The following is a 25,629-nucleotide window of genomic DNA, read 5'->3' on the forward strand; positions in this document are numbered from 1 at the left end:
TTTTGTCTCCACCCCAGCACCGATTAGCACCCCCGCAGACTCAGCTCAGTCGGAAACGGAAAGGAGTCAGCCATATTGCATACCATTTGAGTTTAGAATTGGAGTTAGGGTACGATCTGATTTTAGCAGCAAATCGGCGTTTCGGTTTAGGAAAGCTTTTCCATCTAGAAGTTTAAAAGAATAAATCTAGCTTATTTGGTCTGTAACGCTTTTGTTGCTTGGAAGATTCGCGGTTCCGCATTGTCGGGTGTTTCTAGCTACATCGATTTTAGGCCCTGGAGTATGGCTGAAGGTGTGACGCAGCCTGCTGTAGTCAAAGGCTCACCAATGAAATATGTTAAATTGAATGTTGGAGGTTCTCTCTTTTATACGACTATTGGAACATTAACAAGTAAGCCATGCACCATGTTGGAGGCAATGTTTTGTGGAAGAATGGAGGTCTTGGCCGACAGCGAAGGTAGGCCTGGTTAAAATTCCTTTTTTAGTGTTTCCATTTATACATGCATATTGTAAACGGTGCCTTGTTGAAATAATGAATTAATAAGAATGTGGTAGGTAAAACCTAATAAAACTGTATGCCCATCAAAATGAGCAGTTTTACTAGGTAAATGGAAAGCATGGAAAGAACCCCATTCTATATACAAAGCTTAACAAATCTTAAATTAACAAAATATTAAAGAAGAAAAATAAGTATTTTGATAGATAACTAATCATTGAAAGAGCAACGCCATTTTGAACTTTAAATTGATTTAAAAGCAAGATGAGTATTTCCCTGTTCTAAAAAAATTAATCATGATTTATAAGAAAACTTAAAGATAGCAGTGATTTTCTTTTACATAACATAAAAGAACTTCATAAAATACCTCTACTGATTCTACATATGCAAAATCAGGTCAACTCTACTTCCTCTTGTAACCTAGTTTTCTGGATCTGGAAACCTGAAACACGTACATGTCTATTCTGGGAGAACCATACCTTTCTACCTTGTCTAGGAACATAATCACAGTCAATTCAGGAAAAATAAATAAGTCATAGCTGAATGGTCCTTCAACAGAAACTGTAATTTTACGAGTTCTTAGATATGGTCATCTCCGTATTCCCTGTCCCTGCTGATACTGTCTCCTCATTGTATACACTGGACCTCCAACCTGATTTTCATTAGTTGGTAGAGGGTTTTGTACAACCATGTTTGTTGTGTTGCCTGTGTTTGTTCTATTTGGATTGCCATGCATAGGCCTAGCCCTGAGGGTGAGGACAGTCAAGTCATTATGTTGCATAGGCCTGTTGAATGTTGCGTAGGCAATTAGCAAATTTTTCTAATTTGCTAATGGATTTCTAACTTGAAATTTGCTAATGGATTACTATAATTTTTGCTCTAGGTTTGATGAGGCAAATGATTTTGCTTGTGTGGCCATTTCTCAGCCAATTTGAACAACTTTGTTTTTTAGTATTTAAAAGTATTTCCTGATGCTCTTTTGGGTAATGAAATCAAAATTCAAAAGTTATAGATAAATATTTTCGTGTTGCCATCACTTTAGAACTCTATTGACAATGATGACAATAGAGTTTAAATTTGCATTTTTGGCAAAGGCTTCAACAAAACTAGTATAACAAATGCGGCTACAGATTTCAAGAAATGAAATGCTGTTTGTCATACAGTAACTTTGAAAGCACAAGTATGAAATTCTCTCTTCCCTCTGTGATTTTTTGCTGCATTGACTCAGTGGAATAACTCAGTGGAATGACTCAGTGGAATAACATTTCTAGTTTTGAAGCAGCAAACTTGGGTTCAACGCCCAAAATAGCATTATATGTGTTGCACCATATGATTTCTGTTGACGCTTCATCTCTTTTCATCTTTCTCTTTCTTGTTTCCTTGGGGGAATATTCCAAATCATCTTCAATCCACTTTACCTAAGAACTTGTTCATACACCACATTTCTCTCCTGTATATTTTTTGCTTTTTTATAAAGCCAATAATTGCTTGTTAATGCCTTTAGTTGGTTCTTTAAGTATTACTGGAGGGTGATCAGATTGCTTGTTGATGTATATAGAATTGTGATTTGGTTTTGATTTGGTTAAATTGTGTTATTATGTAGGTCAAATCAAATATTCAAAAACTCTATAGTTTTGTGATCTGTTATAATGGTGAAAGATTGTCCACACTCGTTGAATTTTGAATGATTTGCTTTATTTTCTGGTCAGTTTCTTTTTCTGTTATGTTTCTTGTATTTCCTTATCCATCATATCTGTCTAATCCAATATTTCTTTATCCAAACTGTATTAGTATTATAGGTTCAAGCTTAACATTCATTTCCCAAGGAATAAAAGAATAAAAAAGCAATAAAAACAAATGAAATCTTTTTTTACCTAAATGCAAATCAAAATATATCTTTTTACCCTAATGTGAGGCTCCTAGAGGGCATCAAATGATAGAAGATATACTGTTTTTATGTCTTTTAGTAATCATCATAGAATCACATTTCCACCATGCACAAGCTCACATTTCACATTTTTATTAATTCAGCTAAACGATCTGGCTTTGTGTTGTTGTAAACCAATCTGGTAGTAAAATGGAGCTATTTTGCAATCCTTTTATTAATGAACTTTCCTCTTGATGTATTATAGGCTGGATTCTGATTGACAGAAGTGGTAAACATTTTGGAACTATTCTAAACTACTTGCGAGATGGTTCAGTGCCATTGCCAGAAAGTAAGCAACATTTAGAAGAACTTCTACAGGAAGCAAAGTTTTATCTTCTTGATCAACTGTCTACCGAAATAAGTGATGCACTTAGCAAGAAAGATGAACCTTACCAGCCAGCTTGCAGAGTTCCACTAATATCATCATCAAAAGAAGAAAAGCTTATTTTGAGCTCTACATCAAAGGTCTGATTTTGCCTTAATATATTTATGTACTATGTACTTATTCTCTATTACACTAGATGAGCAAAAGTATTGCACCACCCCCCTACAAAATGGCTGCACCACCATAAACTTTTTATAGCAAACCAAAATTCAAATAGCTAAAGCAAGTTGAATTAATGTTTTAAGATGACCTTTAGGGTGAGAAATAATGGGAAATTTATCAAGGTAAAGGAATGAAAATGAAAAATGCAATTATATCCTTTGATTCTTCTTATTTTTAAGCCATATCGAACACTGCAGAAACATAGTATTGCCTGTAATAGGAGTACCTGTAATATATTTACAGGAAAAATGGTTTTTCTTTGCACAAACCTGTAAGATTTCATTAAGTCGAACTTGGAGATACTTGCTTTTTGCTTGTTTACCCAAAACTTTTTATTTTTCTGACTTTTATGAAAGTATTTTTCTAAAGTTTTGGTCGCACATTTTTCATATTGCAAAAGGCCTAATACCAAATACCAAAATTTCTGTGATAAACAGTCATAAACAGTAACCCCCAAGTGTCCAAAAAACCTTCATTAAAAAAAATTCTGTTTAACTGTCACTTTTTGCTAAATTCAAGGCCAATAATGGTCTTCTGGGATCTCAAATACCTAAATGTGATCTTGCCAAAATTTATTCGAAAATTTATCATGCGGCATTCAAAAGTAATCTGCTGCAAAAGTTTCAAGACTGTCCAATCAAAAGTTTACTTTTTTGATATTTTAAAAAGATATTTTTCTCAAAATTAAAATAGAAAGTATTGCCAATGGCAAGGGAGCTCGTTCCCTCAGTAAACATACATGTCTTGACAGTAGGACAGCTCAAAAGAAGCAACTCATGTACTCCATGTATACCGTTCATGATGGGGAATTATTGGATGCATAATATTTTTTGGCAATTTAATGCAAAAATATGTTAAGTATTAAATACTTTATAGTCTCATTGAAAAGTTCTGAAGATGTGTCAATAGTTCTCAGCTCGAGGTGCATCATTGCGCACCTGGGCATTTGTATGTGCCTTGCCGAGAAAGTGTACACATTTTTTCGCATACCTGCTTTTCAAAAAGTAGTGATATCAAAAATTGCCTTGGCCATTTGCCAAGGTTACTTTTTGATCTGAAACTTTGTCTTGTTGCCCCAGGAATCATCTTTTTATTACGACATTCACAATTTTGGGAATTTGCATGACATGATATGCATGTTAACAATGTGCCAGTTGAGTGTGATGAAAGAACCACCCTAAATCTGCATCACCACAGTTACCATGACAAGATTAAATTTTCAGCTTAAAAACTTGTTAATAGTCTAGCTTTGCTTGCTCAGTATATTACTGCTACAAACTTATGTTAGGATCAAAATCTCTTTTGTTGGTGTCTATAACATTTGAAAGATAAATGCTTTATATGCTCAAAACCTGAAAATGGCACGGAAAAGCTGTAACATCAATATTACTGATATTACTGTTCAATTTTCTGTTCAATTTATGAACTGCTGAATATTTTTTTCTTCGTGGCATACTATCAGCCACGCACCTACTAATATCTTTGTGGAGGGGCCTGCATTGTCATATGATATCAAATTTCTGGAAATCTTTTTAAACTGTTTACTTGGAAATTGTTTATCATATACAATAGTGTTTAGGGTTAATTAAGGAATCAAAGAATTTAGCTGTTTACTTCTGTGATTCTCTAGTTTAGTGCAATAATCTATTTATAGTAAAGAACAATTTGAGATTCATAGAATCATAATTGTGATATATTTTTTTTACCTTTTCAGCCCCTCATAAAATTAGTATGCAATCGTTACAGCAACAAATATTCATATACAAGGTATGCATATAAAAACATTTTACTTTACATGTCACACATTTTTATATTAGAAAGATCTAGAAGGTATCAAGCCAGTGGTAGATACTTTGTCAAATATTGGGGTGGGGGGGACCTATTGTTTTGATAAGATGGCATCACATATGTCCATTGTTTTAGAATAAAAGACCATTGTCTTGAAAAATATTTTGGGGGGTTGGCTGTCTCCCTACACCCCCAAAGCGGCCAAAACTGTATAAAACTCTGTTTGAAGTAGCACCCAAATACCTGTTTGTTATAGTCTTCAGAAAAAATGTAATTCTTGTAGTTTTTTGTGTAGAGCAGGATGGTTTTAGTTGTTGATCATATACAGCTGTCAATGTCTCTTCTGCCTCAAGCATTATTCAGTAAACTAGATTGAAACAAACTTCCCCTACTTGCTAGCCTTACCCTTACTAATTATTTGTTGCTCCCTGAAAACCATAAAGGTTTGTACTCTTTTTTCTTTAATTCTTCTCCCTTTATTGATAAAGTTATTAGATCAAAGAACTAAATAACAAATAAAACATGTCTATTTAGAAACTCACTTTACTTGCAGTCAATCAGATGACAACTTGCTAAAAAACTTGGAACTATTTGACAAGCTAGCACTTCGGTTCAATGGCAGAATCATCTTTATAAAGGACATAATTGCAAATGATGAAATATGTTGTTGGTCATTTTATGGTTCTGGAAAGAAAATTGCAGAAGCATGCTGCACATCGATTGTGTATTCAACAGAAAAGAAACAAACAAAAGTGGACTTTCCAGAAGCAAGAATTTATGAAGAGACACTCAATATTCTATTATATGAAAACAACAACTTGCTTGATGCAGAACTTCTCAGAGCTACAAAAAGGGTAGCATTAGACAAGGATGATCCAAATGAGACTCGAAGGCAGAGATTGCATGCGCTTGCCACTGAAAATTGATTTTTGTTTCATTCTGTGATCCATTCTAATATGACATACTGTTCACATTAAAAAAGAATTATAATTTATGCTACCCATATCACCTCTAGAATAGTTTGTATTTAGAAAGTTTTCATTGAAGGGCACATATCAACCAAAGAATGTAAATAAATTTGTGCCATGGACTTCTTGGTGGTCTTTTAGGTAAATTCTGTATCATAAAGCCAAAACATGTGCTTCCTTTAATAAATAAAATTTACCATTATTTATTTTGCAATAAAGAATAATTCATAGTTTTATATATTACTCCAAGTTTGTTTTTCTTTCAAACAATGGATCTCATCAGGTTGCAAAGCTTCTTTTTGATTTTGTTTGAAATTTTCTAGTTTCTAGTTTTGGAACAAATTCTAATCCAAAACCGTTTTTAAATGTACTTAAAAGCGGTCTTTCAATTAATTAGTCATAAGCAATTTTGGTTAAATGTCTTAATTTAATTCATTGCCATTGGTAGAAATTAACCACTCTTTTCAAGTGGGAATGCCATGACAAAATCAAACTCAAGTTTTTGCAAGCAATATTGAGCAAATCTATTCCTTTTTAATGTCATAGATTAGCAAACTTGTAATATTAAATCACAATTTATTTCAGTGTTCATGTTTTCAGAAATCCGTGAAATAAAATGCTGGAATTCGTAGTTTTTCATTCAATGCTAAGTCAAATTATTGCCTAAAAAATGAATTTTGGCGATAAATGAATTTTTTAGAATTTTTTTCCCACATGTTATCAAAGGTTCACATCTTGAAATACTGCACCACAGTCAATAAAATGAAATTTGCTAGATTGGCAATTAAAGTGTAACTCTAAGAATTAAGAGATTGTGTTTAGAGATGTGATTATTTGCCTTCAAAACCATTCAAACATATTCATCCAAAGCAGGGGTGGGCAACGTACGGCCCGCGGGCAAGAATCTGTCACAGGAAGATAATTTTTGTGGCCCGTGAGATGAAAAGTATTACATTATAACTTTTTGGTTTACAAAGATGATTATTCGAGAGGTCGCAAACACTGACAAAGTTCGCAACTGTGTACATCGATTCAAAATAAGATTGTGTAATATCTTCATCAAACGTGGGAATCATGGAAAGATTTGTTCGCTATCCGTTGTCACGAATGCATCCTGCTTAAAGACAGGACAGCAGAACTTTTGAAGTGCTGGGCGATAGTTAACAAATGCAGCAAGAGTGATTCTTACTGGGCGCTCTAATGGCAGTTGAGCAGGGATCACGGTTGTCCCTATTTTGTCAAGTTGTCGCTGTGTTGAATAAAATTATGTTTACGTATATTTAAGTGAATGGTCTGAGCTAAACATCGATTGGTGGATGATTCTGCATTTCCTTTCTAGGATATTTTCTCCAAACCCAGAATCATGCCATTTTTAATTCTGGTTGGGGTTTTCAGTTTTCCTTTTCTCACTTACGGTTATGACAATTTTATCTATCGTTGCAAACTATCTAAACGAGAGGTTTGTGATTCTAATGTTAGTAAATTTAAAAGAAAGTTTTTCATTATTTTTATTATCATTTTATTACACAAATGGTATTAGTTTTTCTTATTACCTTTGGGCAGCTTAAAGAAAAGGTTTGGAGGATCTGGCCCAAAAGGTTGCCTAAAAGGTTGCCCACCCCTGGTCTAAAGTATCGTTGGAATGGTTTAAATCTTTCTATGATAATGCTTCATTTTATAGATTCTCGAAACAAAGTATCATGCCGCTTCCAGATTCATGTCCACCTTTCACAATTAAGTTAACTGTTTTATTGTTCCAGGAAAAGACTCGTAGGCGGGCCGTATCCCTGAAAATTGAAATCTGGCTTGGTAGGAACATCGCGTACCTTTTGCCCAATCCCCAATCCAACTACTATTGAAAATTCTTTTTCTACTCGACTGCAAAATATTAATCATCAATGATAAACCAAAATGAACATTACACATTGCATATTTTTAAAGAAAGAGATACAACTTAAGAGATACAACCTGATGGCATCCAGTTTTCTAGCCAAACGTCCTAGCAGGTTTTATTTCTTATGGTAACGAGTTCCAAATTGTTGTTTTTCTCCAGTTTTGTCCTTGTTTCGTTTTTTAATCAAGAGCTACGTAAAGTTACATTCGTTAAAGAAGAGATTGTTAAACTGCTATTAGAAGAAGAGAAGTGCTGTAGAAGAGCTGTAAAAGACCGGTAGGCACTTTGGTATTCGATGCTTCATTCACCCTGATTGCGGATTCTTCTTTGATCATAAGGGCACAGAAGCGTCTTCCTCGTCAAAGATCTGATAATGTATGATGTTAGTGCGCTGATAATATATGCGTAAGTATGATAAATGGTAAATTATTGATGTGCAGTATTTTCTTCCTTTTGTAAGCGCATCGATAGGCATCTAGGTGCTAGGGCTGTCTACTTGTAATCTTTGCCTGTTACCCCTTTGATTGGTGAGTTGCTCGGTAGGTACATTACTGATCTTGACCTATTTTTTATGAATGATGATAAAGTCAGAGTTCAGAAAATATTATGGTCGCACGGTCATAAAGACCGGAGGAAGGTTTGAGAAACAGTAGAAATTTAGAGGAAGGTTTTGGTAGGAAATAATTTTAAAAACAATTGAGACAACTTTTTACTTTTTTTTTGCTGCGCTTTTAAATCACACGTTTAATCTACCGCAGAGTCGACTGGTGGCGCGAGCCGCTAGGCTTTGGGAGGAAGGGGGGTCGGCGAGTAAGGTTAAGGACTTTTTTGACCGGAGTAAGGTTAAGGACTTTTCTGGACTCTGAATAAAGCTTTCCATTTCAATCGGCTGCTCACGCCCGAAGAATCCCAACCCTGGGGACACTCCCAGACTACTTGATCTGACGGTATGTGCCTCAGAACAAGGTATCCTTTTCCGACAGAAATTTTTGGACAAGGTATTATGAATTGCATCAATATTCTGGGATAGGATATCAAATCTAGAAAATTTGTAAACCAAAAAAAAGAAGAACAAATAACTCTGTTTTTAGAATTTTCTTAGAATGAGCATGTTTCAGTTTAGCCCGTGCCCCTCCTCCCCCCACAAGATTAGTACGTCATCACGCGCGAAGTAACGCGACTTATGGTTGGGGGCTGGGACTAGTGTTGTTGATGGAGACGCCATTTTGTTGTCGGTCTGGGAATTGTAATCCTATAGAATTTTGCACAATTTGTTTGTTAATGTATCCACGAGCATTTGCTGAAAAAAGACATCGACAAAAGCAGAGCAATGGACGATTTTGTTGCATGGAAATACGCACTAACCTTCTGGCCAGATCATTAATTATGGATCGAAAGGATTTGCTTTTTGTTGGTTTGTAAGCCGCGACTTTGGAAATCATGAAGTTTTATTTCAGTCAATTGCCCATATCACCTTGAAATGCGCAACGTGAAATTCACAATTAAGTGAATGATCATATCGGACAATACCTTTAAAAACGAGATATTACTATGGTGTTGTTTTTAAGCAAGAGAAGAGTAAATTTGAGCGTTTTGTCATATTGATAGTACACTTACGTTAGTTGTGAAAGCAAAAAATTCAACCTAAAGTAAACAATGGAAATTGATGAATATATGTCGTCAAGGACTCAGTATCTCGAAGCTCTGCGTATTGTCTGTAGAATTCCTTTCATATAAAATAGAACGATTGAATTAAATACACAGCCATGCCAATCTCAGCTTCGCATATGAATGGTGTACATCGCAGCCGGCTGCCTGTCCCTCATAGCAGCACATCATCGAATTCGCCATCAAATCTTAAAAGAACAAATGATGAATTAAGACAGCATGTATCTAGACTAAAAGCTGAGCTAGATGTTGAAAGGGCAAAGTCAAGGCAGATACATCGGGATAAAGTTGCTGACATTAAAAAGCTTAAAGATGAATATGACAAGGAAAAGTTTATTGTTCAAGGTTCTGTTGTTGATAAAATGAAAGGTGAACATGAATTTGAGATGAAGAAATTAAGAGAAACTTTACTAAAGGAGAAGGAGATTGAAATCAAACAAATCTTGAGGTTTAAGGATGAAGAACTACGGACTACAAAAAAGATGATGGCAGAGGATAAAGAGTTCTCACTTAAAGAGCAAGATGATCGTTTAAAAAGGGAGCTGGGTAGTAAAGCTAAGGATGTTAATAATGAAACCGAGAATAAGCTAAGACAAGAACTGAATGAATGTAAGAGACAAAAAGCACATATTGAAGAGGCCCTTAAGCAAAAGTCTGCTTCTGAAGCTGAAAAAAGTGATATCATTAGAAAATTAAAAGAAGAGCATGAGAAAGAAAACCAAAGAGTTATAAGAGATGCAAGAATACAGATTGCAAGAAATGTCCAAGAACTTAAAAATGCACAGAAAGCATTGAATGAAAAAGAGCAAGAGATTTCAAAAAGGGAATTAGATCTGACAAGGCTAGAAGAGCTCAAAGATCAGTTATCAGAGAAGATAAGAAGTGAACATATCGAGAATGGAGTAACTGTAAGTTTTTTATTTCTAAATTCAATGCCACATTTGAAAATATAAATTTTTGATTGTTATTTAAAGGACTGTATGTTGTTTAAACTGGCTGTTTAATTTCTAGGCCCTTGTGCACTGACTAGACCTTTTTGCAGCGAGAGCCTATGAATTATCTTTATAATTTTATTTTACTGAAAAAGCAATTGGAAAATGCCTTATCAGTGTATATATGAGCTTGATTTGTTTTCACTTCTATTTAGCTGCTATGTAAGGAATTACTTAAACACCTTTTTTGTTTGGAATTGGTGATTAAAATGCCACCTTGCTTGATAGAAATTTCATTCATAGTCTACCTTTTTGTCTACAATAAGCAGGTTTCTTTAAAACCTTTTTCAGGCCTATACACAATACAATTTATTACAATAATGTTTTCGTGCTATATGTCTTGAAAAAAGTAATATTTATATTTGCTGTTTTAAAAAGGATTAGTGCTTATCTTGTTAAAACTACTACAAAAACAACTAAAGACATAAGAACTTTGCATTAAAGTGCAGAGGAATGTGATAATTCTATCAGAACAGTTTTTGTTTCAGTTTGATTTTCATCAAAAAGTATGGCAACATAAAAGTTTGTGAGTATTTAATAAAAGGCCAATGAAACATTCAAGACATTGTTTTGGTTCATATTTAACCAGTTTTTTAGTTTTACTTGCTGATCTTTCCGCGTCATGTTTTAGTTCTTTCCACATCACAGAATATGATGGACTTTAAAGCTAGATGGAAAGAGAGCTATTTTGTTCTACAAACAAGTTGTTACTGTGGATTTTTTGAGTAATGACATGTTTTATTTTTTAGAAAACTGATAAGGAATTACAGCTAAGAAATGCAGAATTAAAAAGGAATTTAGATGAAGTATCTAAAAAGTTATCATTAATAGAGAAAGAATCATTATTAGTAAGTGTCATCTTTTTTCTTCTATTAATGCCCTCACACCTTTAGAAGGCTCTAAATTGTTAAGATAATTTTTGTCTTTAATGATATCAGAGCCATTGTAAGTACCAAGTCATTATTTGAAATCAGTTAATTAACTGATAGGTTGTTGCGCTTAATTTTCATAGAATATTCTGTTTTGCTGTTTCAAATTAAATCATAAGTATGCCCTGACACGATTGCAGGTCTCCTCTGGCATTATGGAATCTTTTTCAGAGTACATATTCACAAGAAAAATATCATTTGAAACTTGAAAGTTTGGTATGGCAAACTAACCGTATAATTTCTACTTACAAACAGAAAAGAACTGACATGAAAGATGTTGAGTCATCACCAAGATCAGATTCTCGTGTCAAAGAGCTTAAAAAGAGGAATGGAGAACTGGTAAACTTAGCAAAGAAACTGGAAGAGAAAGCTAAAAGACTTCAGGAAGAATTGAGAGATCTGGTAAGGATTTTAAACATTGTGAAAGTTATTAAATCCTCATTGGCTATGTGTCATGAGGCTCTATAAGAATCTTTTGCTACATTGCACTTCTGTTATAGCCACAAATTCATTGTTGTAATGATGATGTTATAGCCACATATTGATTTTTGTAGCAGCTACTTTCAGTGGGTAATCTCTTTTATTGACACTTCCATGACGAGCTTGATGACTAAAACAAACAGCATGTATTTGTCTTTGGCGGTATTTTTCTTAGGATGGCAATGAGGGCCATTTTAACTCAAGCACAAAATAAACTTAATGTTTATTTCTGAAACATGCTCATTTTTCCACGAGTTTGGAATATTTGCCTGCTTGTATAAAGGTCCTTTATTATGGTAGACTCAATTGGCAGCCATCTTCTGTCATTTTCATTATCATCAATATTTGTGAACAAACACTTTTCAGCTTCAAATAAAAATAATTAACAACATGTTAACATTATGTTTTTGGGGAAATCAAATAAATATATGATGAATCACAACTCTTCAAAGGAATGGTGTTTGGGCCCTGTACATACTTTTAAAGGTTCAAAAGATATGTACTCCCTCAACTAGACCATGTTTCAAAACAAGCAATTGATTCTTTCTCTCAAATCCTGTCAGGGATATTGTTCCAGTTTTTGACAGCAGAGGAGTAGGACAGGTTCTGGTAGCTCATTGCTCTTTTAAAAATTTCGTAACTAAAAGTCCTGCCCTACACAGCTGTTCATTATCATTAGCCCTTACAGTAGTATTGGTACCAAACAACTGGTTTATCTCTTCTGATCTCATTTTTGCATTTGTATAGTGTAAATGGCATTTTGCAGTGTTTCCTTGTCAATTGATGGTTTGAATTGATTCTGTGTTGGCATTTGTAGAAATCAAAAGAACCTGGAGTGAAAACATCTTCATCAGATGCAGTTGAATCATTTAAGAAGTCTTTCACAATGCAACGAGCAAGAGACTTAGCTGAAAATGCTAAAAATCTGATGGCCAAAGACAAAGAAATAACCCAGCTAAAAGGAAAAATAGCAACTCTTGAAGAACAATTGAGGCTAAAGGTAACACTAGCTTATTAGAATGACAGTAGTTCCTCTCACTGGCTTCATGAACTTCCTAATTGCTCAAAGGTACAGTTTGTTGATGTAAATGTATTTGTAATTTTTTGTGGTTTAGCTAAAAGAACAATGGAACAATTTGCCTTCAACCGCTGTCAAAAAGGTGTCTTTTGTTCATTCCATTTTACGTGTAATTGATCCACTTGCTCAAATATAAGTCAATTTTTGATAAGGATCAAACTATCACATAATTTTATTGATTTTAATATTAAAATATGCATTTTTTAATAATTCTTGCATTTGTCTGTTCATCCAGACTCTCTCTGGTATCCCACAGGTTTTAGGAAAATTATTATTCTAATTAAGTATTTATGATATACCTACTTGCATATTAGCTGAATATTAAACATGTTTTCATGCATTGTTCTAGGTAGAGGATGTCTCTGAAACAGAGAAATTAGAAACCATCATTCATCAAATTGAAAAAGAAAAACTCAAGCTTGAAAAGCAACTTTCTGTTAAAATGTCTTATGAGGAGGTTATTATTGATAATTATATTATTACCAACCATTTCAACAAATTATTTATGTAAATATTTAAGGTATTTAACACAAAACTTGTTAGTCTTATGACATCTTATGCTTTTAAGATCTTATTTGTCCCTTTTTCTCTTGTCTAGCAATATATTATTTAATAATCATGTGGTTTTTATGAAAAAATTTGCTAAATGAAATCGTTACTTCTTGCTGGAATGACTTAAGAAACACAATAGAAAGGTATTGTTAGATATTTTTCAAGCCATTGAATGAATTTTTAACAGAAACAACAATCAGCAAAAAGGAAAGAAGAAAATGTGCTGAGAGATGAACTGGAAAGTATAAAAATTGAGAAAGAACAGCTCGAAGAACTTGTGGATGTCCAAAGGACTAAAGCTAAGAAACACAAAATTGAGGTTGGCTTTTCCTTGGATAATTGTCAATGTTTAAGCACAGTATTGATTTGCTCGTTCTTGTGATGAGTTCAAAAATTTCATGTCCTGTCTTGATCTAGAAGTTAATAGGATTTCTTAGGTTTGATAAAAAGCCAAAAGTAAAGCAGTCATATTATTTCTAGGATGTTTGCAAAAATATTTAGGATATCTACAGTTGGAAGATTTTCTAAGGAGTTTCGTTCCTTGTAAAGTGATAGGCCATGAAACCCTTTTTACCTCATCTGTCATTTCCATATGCAAATTGATGCTTCACTGAAACTGCTCTTTTGTGTTATGTCCATGCCCTTAATTGCCTGTTTTCAATGCTAATTTTTTTCGTTTTTCTTTCCCGTTGGTCAAAATGTATCCACATATTTAAAAGTCTATAAATTGCTATACTTTTACTTGTAGATAGAGGATCTGAAAGAAAGAGGAAAGCAATGTGACGATTTACTTGAAATATTGAAAGAGAGAAACGAAGAGTGTGACTCTTTGGTGAGTCGCTTGTGGATTCTTTTTTCTGTTTGCGCTGTTAAAAAGATGCTTGTTACACAGATTTTTGTGGGAAAAAATTTTATGCAAATAATGGGGCTCGAAGTTTAATTATGTAATTGGAATCCGAATTATATCGACAATTTGACTTTTTATCTAAGAGTTTTTTGGGACAAATGTAACATTCTTGCCAAATGCTTTAGGAGCACTCATCATGCTTGGATTTGCTAGCATGTTTAATTCCTTCAATGTATTTGCAATGAAGAAAGATAGTAGCAAAGGCTTGAACATTCTTCTTGATTTTATTTTTAGATTTAAGTTTAAGAATGATTTAAGAATTGTTTTAGACACAGTATCATAATTTTTAAGAATATTGATGTTCTGCAAAAATCAAGTTATTCTTATAAAAAGTTAGTATTTTGAATTTGTTCACGGTTGCTTGTTGCAAAGGTTCATATTTTGTGGCTCATTTGAGAGGAAGAGTGCTATCGTGGCAAAGTAAGACATTAAATGGCTGAATGGAAAAACCTTGAACTCCTCGAATCCTTATTATGAAATTAACAGGAATTTTACCATAGACATCTTTAATCAGTATCCAATGAAACTCGCTGAATTCAATCTTCTCTATTTCAGACCAAAGATTTGCAGTTAAAAGGAGCAGAGTTACTAGAACTTGCAGAGCTTCTTGAAGATTCTGAGAAGAAGCGGAAAAATTTGGTAAATATTTTTACCTACAGCCTCATAGATTCACATCTGTTTTATAGTAGATGTATATTATAAAAGTTGTTTCTTGTGCAGAAGAAGGAAACATTCCTCATAGTATTTCTTTTATGCTCAGTATTGTCAGTATTGAAGCTTAGAGATTTGGATGTATTAAGGTTTTCTAAATTAGCCTTTTTCTGCGAAGGCTGTGGTTATTAATTTACCAGTCAGCAATTTGTTTCGAGATTTAGTTATTTTCTGAAATCGGCAACAAAAGGCAGCCCGTTTATTTTTTGGGATATGAATACCCCCGCTCCTTACCTCAAAACCTTTGTTTGTAAAAATTTCGTCTTAAAATTTTGATGTATTGATACAATATTTTACTATTCTTTGTTTGAAACAGTCGTACAGGTGTTGCATGGAGGCTAGTTCGCATAATTAAATTGCTCTTTGTATCTGCCAGTCTAATAAGAAGGAATCCAACATTTAGTCTTCAAATGTTTTGGATACATAAAGGAGGCATTCTTGCTACGATTTTTTCATCTCGGCAATAACTATATTTTCTTAAAAATTACTAACTTAAATATAAATAACAAAGAGATGATAAAGAGCTAAGAAAAAGAAAACAGCTCATTCATTTTGTCCTCGAGATGATGGAAACTAATTGTATTAAAAAAGGCCATTCCTGTTTCATATTGCCGACCTTGAGTTGGTCTTTATACGACATACGGTAAGTTGCATTATGGGCGATGTGTTATGACGCAATCATAGATGTTACGAAGGTGACTAGGCGAAATAACTAGCACCTTTGGTGGGTGTGATGGTCACCCTGGAGGCAAACATGGCCTGCTTCAGAAATATTCATTGGTTTCAAATTTTTCTTGTCAAGATTCAAGAATAATTGTACTTTTGCCAATGTTTAAGTGAATTTCTTTTAACGATTTTAGGAAACTGAAGTTGAGAAACACAAGCTAATGGCAACTAACCTGCAAGACAAACTCAATGAACAAAGCCAGAAAATAGTTGATCTTGAAGATGTAAGTGATGGTGTAATTTTCTTTGTTTTAGTAGGCCAAGCCATCGTCACTAGCCTTGTGTTTTAAAAGAAACATGTCAACCAGTCGAGCTTATTACAACTTTTGTCGGTGAAAGTAATCTTTGTTTCAGTTTTCATTAAATTTCCAGCTATGAGCCCCTAAGATACAGAGCATCTTTCAAATTGTTTTTCTCCCTCATCTACAAACTCTGTTTTTTGCGTATCCTGATTTTCAGCAGACATTTATCAAGATAGGTACGATTTCCACAAATAATACTAAAAAGGAAGGAATCACTAACCCCACTCCCTTCTACCACTCCAAAAACAAGAGAATGCTGCTCCTATTTGCTAGTATGGCAGAGCAATGTTACCAACTTCATCTTATAAATCCTAATTCACCTTTTTATTGTATTGAAAATCAGATTATAGCTTTCGTGAAAAAGGCTAGGCAGTTATGTGCTATGTAATAAAACCTTTATTATTTGTAAATATTCAAAACTCATTATTTCTGTAAACCATTTTGTTTTTAGCTGCAAAACGAATACGAAGTTTTAAAACAGCGCCTCTCAAATGCTGAAAATCAGTGTCACGTGATGCAAGATCAAGTGGAAGATTTCCAGGAAAAAATAGCAAGCTACAAGAAGATTGAGCAGGTGATTTTCGATATGTCATCACATCTGATTTGTTTTGGTCCTTGCTGTTCAAGTGATGATGTTGCCACATTCCCTGGCATCACCTTGTGTCGTTAGAATGACACATCCAGTGGCAAAATAACATTTCCGCTGCCGTGTTTATTTGAATAAAATTAGAATTTATAGTTTTATGAATCATGTTAACAATATTGTTCCACAGCTTTGAATGTTAACTATGTTTACCACTCTTTGAAATTCCGAAAAATCCACATGATCCAGGATCTCAAAATATTTCAAAGTCCTTGATGAAAATCTTTGTTATGCTAAACTTTTTAACTGGTAAGAATACTGTTAAACGTTAAACGACTTTTTAATTAAAGTACACAACAAAACAGTTGCAAGTGCCATTGCTCTGTTTATCGATACCAACAATAGTGTTCGGTCTGTCGTAGTAATTCAGTTGTCTTAGTGGCCTTGTCTCAAAAGACCTACCGTGTTGCTAGATCTATTGTAAACTTACTGACTTATTGTTTATCGGTTCACAGAAGGTAACCACTTTCTCATTTGATTTTTTCTTACAACAAAAATATGCAGGATGTTCTTTACTTTGATAATTTCATTACATTTACGCGATTGCTAAATACGTTACTTCTTTAACAGCAATTGAAAGACCAGGAAGAGAAATGCAAGGTCTGGGAACGAGATTATGATTACGCGGTAGAGCAAATTAACAAGCGGAATAAAGAGATCACAGAGTTACATGAGGTAACTTACTATCGACTGTTATTCGTAGCGTACCGTATTCTCTCTTGTCTTCCCGCTGCGAGTTTTATTGATTAAGCCTCCTAATTTAATTCGGGATTAGCAGAGAGGCGGGATTATCAGAGAGGCGGGATTAATTTTTCAAAGTTTAGAGATAAGGCGGGACTATTAGAGAGACGGGACTATAAGAGAGACGTGGGAATGTTAGAGAGGGTAGGAATATAAGAGGGGAATATGGTATCTTCAATGATAACAAATTTTTTTTATCGTTCGGATTTATTATCTTCTACAATCCTTCCTTTGGGCATTTTGCCAAACGCTCCAAACGCTCAAAAACGCGTGTCTTGGATTTGTTAGCTCATTTTTTCATCTACAGTTACCTTTTTCATTATGATAAGTAGTTTTCATTATCACTATTTATTTAATATATTTTTTCACATCATGTTTTATTGTTAGTTTGTAGTGAGATCTTCGTAATGATATTTCTTATAGGTAAGAACTGGAATCCTAGAAAGTCAGGATGACTAAAACCCGACACATCATTAATATCACTTTTTGCATAGATCTTGACTTTCAAATTCTCTTTCAGACCCAACGAAACATGAAAGAAAACTACGAAGATGAGATCGGGTCGCTTAGGGCTGAGATATCTCGACTCGAAGATATTTGTGTTGATTTAGAAAGCAAGGAAAGTGATTATAAAATGATGCTCGAGGCACAGAAAGGCATAAACGAAAGCAGAAAATCTACCAACCATGTTTACGTACAAACATCACGACCGCGAACGCCTGTTAAAAGCGATGACCGCTTGGTGACTGAAGATTTTGCTCCTGGTATGCAGGCTTTTTCTTTATTGCAATTATAGCTTTTGTTCAGCTCTATTTTAGACATCCGCGTAAGCTTTAAAGTTTGCTGAACGAAGTAGAGGTGTTCATTTAAGTTTTATAGTCGTTCTGACCTCTAAGCAAGGTGTAGCTCACCAACTTCTCTGCGTAGAAGTAAGATGTATTGCAACGATTAATTAATTGATGCAAGTCCAATTTTTTTAATTCGAGACTAAGGATGTAGCCCAGATAGATCCTATCTGGGGAGTTTTTCGTATTTCTACCATTTTTTGTATTTTCCATTTGTTTACCAAAGTGATACTCCTGCAATTGCTAGAAAGTTTGAACTGTAATGCCTGTTGGTCAGACTGTTTCCATCTATGTGGGTCTTTGGTTCATTATGCAAAATTTAAATTAACTTCGATGAAAGTTGTGATGTCAATATTTTTAAACTCATTTCTATTTTTAACAGATGTAGAAACAGCATTTGTGACCGAAGCAGGTCTAGAAGAATTTGATGATTTTATCCATCCAACAAATACGAAACAAAACGAACCGCCTCTGGAGTCAGGTATGTCGCCAAGTCAGTTGCTAATGAGAGACTAACGTATGTGGTAGAAAAATCTGTCATTGTACGTCGATTGAACGCTGTATTTTCATCAGTATGTATTGAAATAAGACAAAGATCCCTCCAAACTGACAAAGATACCTCCAATCTGATTTGAGTGCAAAATCCTTTTCAGTCTAGATTCTGACATGCTAAAGACACTGTAGATGGCCGATAAAGGAGAAATTGCTAAAATTTCGTTTAAGTGTTGCACAAACAGATGTTATTTTTTGTTACCTTTCTTAGATAAACGATTTTCTGAACCTTGATTCTTCGCTAGTATTATTTTTTGCAGATTTTGGGTTTCTTCTTTTTCTCTAGACATTTTATTAACATATAAGATAGATAGGTTATCTTACGATGGTTTTCTGCATGTTTTTCAAACTAACATCGCTGGTATCTATTGAGGCTAAGAATGTGGCATGTTTGCTTTCACAGAGCCAGATAATTCATTAAAATGTGAGGACGATATTTTGGATGTTGCGTCATCAAGAATAGCCGCTTTGGCCGCCATGTCTAGTAGTGAAGGTAAGATGCTCTTGTGTTTCTTAGCAACAGACCCTTTTTGAAGTTTACTGTCTATCAAAAGGTATATGCCATTTTTCAGTGTCTATGTCAGTAGGCATGTCAAATGTCAACCTGAAAAGGTTATAATAAGGAATCTAATCGCCTGTTATGTAGAGAACGGGCTCGATATTGGATAGTAACAGTTTAAACATTCAATTTCTGTCTATTGCCATTCAGGGGAATTTAGTCGTGAAGATCAGCCGATTGATGTTCACTTCAGTGACGATGATGAATTGAATGGATTTGATAATGATGGTGTAAAGCAAAAACCGGACCGATCCAAAAATAAGATGGTGACACAGAACGGTTTAGCCGACACTGGTGATACATCAGATGAGCTTTCACTGTCTCTGGATGAATTCAGTGATGGTGAAGAGGAAGAAGTCCTACCACATGATAACGAAATGCCAAAAGGAACTGCCAAGACACGTGGCAAAGAACGTACTGCTTCTAAGAAGCGTTTGAACTTCCAAGAAAAACAGAGCAGCGACAGTTCTGTTTTTGGACCAATCACGCCCCAGGCGTCCGTCGATTCATTAGCTGATAACGATGCACAGGGTGTCAATAGCAATGTTGAAAATGATCTGTCAGAAAATAAAGTTGAGAAACTGTCTGTTTTTATTGCAAAGTACACTTATGACCCATTGCAACATTCACCAAACGAAGATCCCAGTCTGGAGTTGGCATTAGAAGCTGGCGATTATGTTTATATTTTTGGCGATGCAGATGAGGTATGTTATGTCGCGGATTGTTACTTTGAATAGAGTATATAAATATATTTTATTTAATGCCCATATGGGAAATATGAACTTTAAAGCCCTGTCCGTACTGATTCATACAATACTGCTTTGCCATATCATCTAATTGATGGAAGGCGTAGCCGCAGGACTATACGAGCTATTAGATGCCATTGCCTAACTTGCGATAACAAATGAAATCTTTCTTGCTGGAAACAGAATAATTTGGGAGCGTAGACATTTTGAAATAGGTCAAGGTCAGCATGGCTTTGTTATTTTTTAGCATTTTTCTAAAAAGACCCTTTTTAGGGAATCTAAAAAAATTGTTTTCACCCAGGATGGTTTTTATACGGGTGAACTTGCAAATGGTCATCGTGGATTGGTGCCTTCAAATTTTGTTGAAAAGATAACAGGTAAATCACAATTTTTTCCCATAATAACTTCTTTAATTAAATGGATGATTTTTTCGTATTTATTTTTATTCACCTTTTCCTATTTATTTGCCACTTATACTCGAAGATTTTGTTTGCTTTTCAGATGAAGGCCAATTGTTCCCAATAGCCAATGGTCATGAAGCTTGTAAGTGCTCGTTTCTGTCATTCTTCTTTACATCTCAGCATCTCATCTTTACTAAACTCTTTAATGTCAGAATGTAACACGAATCTTTAGACACCTGTTCTATCAAATCAATTTCGGCTTTTGCAGGAAAATCACATTTCTAAACTTTTTCTATGAGTCTTTTTGAACCTTTTAACCATTATCTTGAAGATGCAGATATTCACCTTGCCATTTCCTTATTTTGCCATCCCTACATTTTCGAAATACCGAAAGTCTCGTCTTAACATGTAAAGACATTATAGAAGGTTCTGAAACGTCACATTTAAAGAAATAGGAATATTGCTGCTGCCTCTCATGAAATGAAGCTGAAACGTTATCAGCAAGCAGCCTATAGCTGATCTAAGCACTGATGAATAAAGGGTAAATAGCAAAGGGAATGAATTCACTTAGGAGTTGCTCTACGTTTTGTAATTTCCTGACCATCTGATTCATGTTTTGGCTTTTCAACTTTCAAAAGCTGCCTAATGACACCATTAAGCGTGCATCAACTACAAACAACCGCCCAGTTCTACTCACCAAATCGTGTGCAGATTTGTGTATACATCATCGACTACTTTGCAACCGACGTTTTAAGAAGCAATCTCCAGTTTAACTTCATTATTTTTTCAGATCCTGGAGATGAAAGCGATGAAGACCTTACTGAAGGTATGTACCTTTGAAAGCACGTGGATTTTTAGGAGCCAAGGAAACTCTTTCTGTACTATTTTTAGATCTTTCTTGTTTTGCATCATTTTTTGTTTTTGTTTTGTGCTAAAGTTTCAGAAAATTGCCGCTCTGGGAGCACGAAAAGGCATGAAATAAATTCTTGTAAAATGATTTTAATCGCATCAAATTTTTACTTTGAATCTTTTAATTGATAATTCAAAACCCAAGCCATCTTTTCCTGCCAAGGTAAAAAAGATAAACATCTTTAGTATATTCCCTTATTGGACATAAATAATATCTTTTGGTATTCAGTAAAGTTGAAGTAATTTACATATTAATGCAAATATTTATCAGTATTTGATAAGTATGGTTGTTGAGATTCAAAAGAACTATAACTAAACGAAATGTTTTTATCCAAGTGAACATATCAACATTATTTTATAAACTCTGTTTGATTAAAAGTTATTTTATAAATTTTGATCACTTCAGTAACTTGGCCACTCTCCATGGTGGAATCTCCTAGAGCTCTCGTTGAAGATCAACCCATTGATGGTAACATAGTTAACAAAATTTAAACTTTCGTTAAATAGATTAATTTAAAACAACCTTATTAATTCTAAATACATAGATTAGTATTTCATTCATCAGAGTTTTAAAATTTTAAAGATGTGTATTTGAAAAAAGTTGATAAAACAGACAGAAAAAGTAAACCTTTAAAATAAACAGCGAATAAATGTTAATTTCTAAGAAAATCCAGCTTTCATCATCTCTAAGTTAAAATATAATATAATTACTGTATTCATTTTTATATGATTACAATAGTTTTAATTCCGACCAATAATGATAGCTAAAGTATTCAAATATGTATTGAATCTAAATAAAGTATATGTAAAGCTTCTTAAAGACAATGAACATATACTGAATTGATTAAATCAACTGTCAATCAATATTAGCCAATGAATGAGCACGTAAGTGTTATCACGCTCACTGATTGGTCAGTTGTTTATTGACAGATTGCCTCAGCTACTTTATTATCTGTCCATTACCTTAAATATAAAAATAATCACATAAGACAACACACTCAGTTTGTAATAAAATGAAATAAGAAATTTCCTACTAAACCTTGCAGTATTATCACATGATACAAAAAAGAGAAAAGTTAGAAGTTTTTACATCATGCCCTTTAGCAGGTCAAATACCACTTCTCTTTGCAGCTGAATACCTAAAGATGACTCCCAGGCCTATGTCAGTACCAGTAGTTGGTGATATTTTCAAAGGAGAGACTAGTGGTGAGAGTGAGGATGAATTTTTCAAGAAAAAAGGTAAAATTTTTGTTTTCACCATAATGATGTGATCATAAATGGATTCTTCTGCAGAAGTTTTTTTTGCAAGAAAACCTCCACTCTGCACATAAAACAATAAAATGAGATCTTAATTAAAAGATGAAAATTGTAATCGTTTGTGACGCATTCGCTACTTATTGCTAGATTCGAATGCCCGTCGTTGCTCAGGCTTCCTCTCTTTCCGTTAATTGTAATAGACATGTTCATTTTAGGTCTACCGCCACCAAGAAAGCTTAAATTAGAAAGACAACTTAATAACAGCATAGTAATAAGTTGGTTGGCGCCGGAGAATGTCGGGGAAGACGAAATTCGAGGCTATTCCATCAAAGCAGACGGACAATTAAAGGAGACTGTGATTGGCTCAAATAAGACGAAGGCTATTGTTTCTGATGTAGCTCGTGACAAGGTAAGCTTGGATAAGAACTGTGCATGTAAGCTTTGATTAATATACAGTTGATTAATTACAATGTCATTTAGGCATGATTTCTGCAAAGCAGTTGCGTCTTTCTTTCTACCTTTATTTCCAAGCAGCCTTGCATTTAGAGGTTTTTTATCAACATACACCCATTTTCAGAAAATATATTATAAATCCATTCCATTAAAGTTACATTTAATTTTTTTTAAGATTATTTCTGTTTCTTTGATTTTTGTGTGTTTCTTCTCACTTTTGAAAAGTTTTCGTTATTTACAATTGAGAAGACTTTTTTTTAGAGATAATCAAGGAAAATATCAAGCATTTGTCTGTTATTAAGGGTGTAGGTTTCTCGTTTTCATGTAAACAAAATATAACTTGATCACGTCTGCTGAAAGGTATATTTTCTCTGCTAGGTTCATCGAATAACCGTTCACTGTTTTGATAAGGACGAAAAAGAATCTCCTGGATCTGTTGCTGCGATAACTGTAGGCAGAGGTGAGCGAACCCAGATAACCAACAGCGATATCAACATTGAACATTTTGATATAAAAATTCTGTGTATAACTCTTTAGTCTAGCAAAGAATCATTATCAGGGTTGAAAAGGATTTGTTTCCTGGCTGCAAAAATTAGAAGCATTTATCTTATGTTTGCCTAGGCCAAATTCTTCCAGTAAGAAAGGAAATTCTCTATTCATCAAACTCTCACACCACAAACTTTTTTGATAAAATTAACAAGCGCATTAATTCTTTGATTAAGATTAAGAGAGCTTATGATCATTTTTGGATCGTTTAATTAAACTGAAATAAAATGATCTTTGTATCTAACTCTACGTCGCCAGTGCTTTGATATTTGAAGAGGCAAACTGTATCTGTATCTGTAGCGAGAATCTGTATTTCTTAAGCAATTAGCCATCGAGGTTCCATTTGTCAGGACGTTTTTTTCGACCCTTTAATCATAGGAGCAAGCGCAATACCAACTGATCTACGGGTTTCCAACTCATCTGCAACAACAGCTGATTTGGAGTGGGCGTGTGGCAACAGTTCCATGATGCATGCAGTGTACTTGGATGGAAAAGAAATTCACGTCTTGAAGCCTGGTGTTGACAGATTCAAACTTACAAGCCTCATTCCTGATCATGAGTACGAGGTCAGTGTTGAGGCCAGAGCGACTGTTGATCAGCGTAAGATAAAGAAAGCTGGCACTGTGATGTCAAATGGTTTGATATTCAGGACAACTAAAGGAGGTAGGAGGATAATTGAGGATTTTGTAAGGACCCGGTTTATATACATCAGATGGATTCATTCTATCAGAACTTTCAAGCTCCAATCGGTTGCTTGGCCACAACTAAGAGTCTGTTCTATCTATTTTCCAATCGTCTATGAACATTTTTGGGGATACACATTTTACTTTGGCAAAGAGGTGATCTTGCATGAGATTTTTATCATTCTCGGCAAACAAACGTTAGTGCCGGAGGATTTTTTTTGCAAAAGCCGTCAGATCTAGGACATAGTTTGCCCAACACCCCTCCCTTTTACCAGACCATCACTGCCCCATGAATCTGTAAAGTATTTTTGTTTTTTGACCAACGTACCCCGCTAACCCTGTCCAGATATTTTTGTCTTTGTTTTATTAATCTGCCAACTTTCTATGCGCATTAAGTATTTGATTTGCTTCTTCAAATTAATATTCTGTTTCGTTTATTTAATGGGAGTCAATTATAAATGCCCGTTTGACATGTATCAAATTATGCAAATATCAATTTACAGCTCCACCAGAACCTCCGTTGAATGTTCACGCAAGAGTCATCCGAAAGTCAGCCAGCCATGAAGCGACTTCCGTTAATGTATCATGGCTCCCCGTCACAATAACAGAAACAGATGCTGCCAAATCGCCTATCGTCAAAGGCTACATGATTTATATGAACGATCATGAAGCCCTGTTTATCGACCAGCCAACAGTTGATCATGCAAAAATACAAGCTAAGGACCTTGCTGCCATCCTTAAAGACTCAAAAGTGGAATACATTGAGCTCTGGGTCAAAACAGTGTCTATATTTGGCGAGTCAGCTATATCAAATGTTGTTATTTTGCCAGTGGATAAGTTTCTATACAAAGAGATATATAACAAGGAAAAAGGAACTGTTATGAAGACTGTTAGCTCTAAAGCAAAGGCTCCAGAGCCAAACAAAAAGGTTCCCAAGGCTTTAGGAGATACTGATACAGTAGATGAAAAGCAGAAAGCTGACGTTTCAAAGACAGGCCAGAAGATTGATGATGTAAATGCTAAAGTTAAAGTAAAACCGACAGTGATTCGATATGACGTAGTTGATAGTGAAGATTCAGACAGTGAAGAAGATGACTCTGACGAGGAGGCTCCTCCTGATTTTCATTCTAGCAAGGAGATCGACAGTACAAAGCCTACGGATGATCAACTGGAATCAGTGAGTTGTTTTGACTGTGTGAAATTGTGACTTTTTTCACTGTGTTTTTTGTCGAAGCTTGTGTCCTTCTAATCACATAATGTGTGACTGGGCAATTGCAATTTTTCCTAGGGGTTTATTCTTTTCTATAGATAAGCTTGTCAGATTTGGCT

General features: G+C 34.5%; 2 protein-coding genes across 3 annotated transcripts in view; both read left to right on the forward strand.

Annotated features, from left to right (window-relative positions):
• Positions 1 to 48: 48 nt before the first annotated feature.
• Positions 49 to 8,686, forward strand: LOC135683575 (BTB/POZ domain-containing adapter for CUL3-mediated RhoA degradation protein 3). Its single transcript, XM_065198874.2, has 4 exons — positions 49 to 457; positions 2,629 to 2,888; positions 4,685 to 4,737; positions 5,312 to 8,686. The coding sequence occupies exons 1-4, from the start codon at positions 283 to 285 to the stop codon at positions 5,682 to 5,684; spliced, it is 861 nt and encodes a 286-aa protein (XP_065054946.1). The 5' UTR covers positions 49 to 282; the 3' UTR covers positions 5,685 to 8,686.
• Positions 8,687 to 8,804: 118 nt separating this feature from the next.
• The window catches only part of LOC135682978 (uncharacterized), a 32,271-nt gene continuing 15,446 nt past the window's right edge, over positions 8,805 to 25,629 (forward strand). The window contains exons 1-24 of one of the 2 annotated variants that reach the window (XM_065198103.2): positions 8,805 to 10,196; positions 11,030 to 11,128; positions 11,465 to 11,611; positions 12,507 to 12,689; positions 13,117 to 13,224; positions 13,507 to 13,638; positions 14,068 to 14,151; positions 14,782 to 14,865; positions 15,798 to 15,887; positions 16,417 to 16,539; positions 17,179 to 17,283; positions 17,870 to 18,113; positions 18,577 to 18,675; positions 19,150 to 19,239; positions 19,456 to 20,009; positions 20,353 to 20,428; positions 20,553 to 20,594; positions 21,243 to 21,278; positions 21,768 to 21,830; positions 22,493 to 22,600; positions 22,834 to 23,027; positions 23,450 to 23,531; positions 23,996 to 24,280; positions 24,804 to 25,477. In XM_065198103.2, coding sequence (XP_065054175.2) covers positions 9,387 to 10,196; positions 11,030 to 11,128; positions 11,465 to 11,611; positions 12,507 to 12,689; positions 13,117 to 13,224; positions 13,507 to 13,638; positions 14,068 to 14,151; positions 14,782 to 14,865; positions 15,798 to 15,887; positions 16,417 to 16,539; positions 17,179 to 17,283; positions 17,870 to 18,113; positions 18,577 to 18,675; positions 19,150 to 19,239; positions 19,456 to 20,009; positions 20,353 to 20,428; positions 20,553 to 20,594; positions 21,243 to 21,278; positions 21,768 to 21,830; positions 22,493 to 22,600; positions 22,834 to 23,027; positions 23,450 to 23,531; positions 23,996 to 24,280; positions 24,804 to 25,477 — 4,512 coding nt within the window. In that variant the 5' untranslated portion in view covers positions 8,805 to 9,386. The remainder of the gene's footprint in view (positions 10,197 to 11,029; positions 11,129 to 11,464; positions 11,612 to 12,506; positions 12,690 to 13,116; positions 13,225 to 13,506; positions 13,639 to 14,067; positions 14,152 to 14,781; positions 14,866 to 15,797; positions 15,888 to 16,416; positions 16,540 to 17,178; positions 17,284 to 17,869; positions 18,114 to 18,576; positions 18,676 to 19,149; positions 19,240 to 19,455; positions 20,010 to 20,352; positions 20,429 to 20,552; positions 20,595 to 21,242; positions 21,279 to 21,767; positions 21,831 to 22,492; positions 22,601 to 22,833; positions 23,028 to 23,449; positions 23,532 to 23,995; positions 24,281 to 24,803; positions 25,478 to 25,629) is intronic. The other variant, XM_089109439.1, reaches the window with a different exon arrangement.

The sequence above is a fragment of the Rhopilema esculentum genome, chromosome 7 (genome assembly GCF_057945365.1).
Source record: "Rhopilema esculentum isolate cy_ngs chromosome 7, ASM5794536v1, whole genome shotgun sequence".
In the NCBI taxonomy this organism is placed as follows: Eukaryota; Metazoa; Cnidaria; class Scyphozoa; order Rhizostomeae; family Rhizostomatidae; genus Rhopilema; species Rhopilema esculentum.

What these genes read in the sequence shown, in the direction of transcription:
- LOC135683575 (XM_065198874.2), top strand. Translation starts at nt 283, where the DNA reads ATGGCTGAAGGTGTGACGCAGCCTGCTGTAGTCAAAGGCTCACCAATG. An exon ending in GGTCTTGGCCGACAGCGAAG is followed by an intron (nt 458 to 2,628) that starts GTAGGCCTGGTT and finishes GATGTATTATAG; the next exon opens with GCTGGATTCTGATTGACAGA. An exon ending in TTTTGAGCTCTACATCAAAG is followed by an intron (nt 2,889 to 4,684) that starts GTCTGATTTTGC and finishes TTACCTTTTCAG; the next exon opens with CCCCTCATAAAATTAGTATG.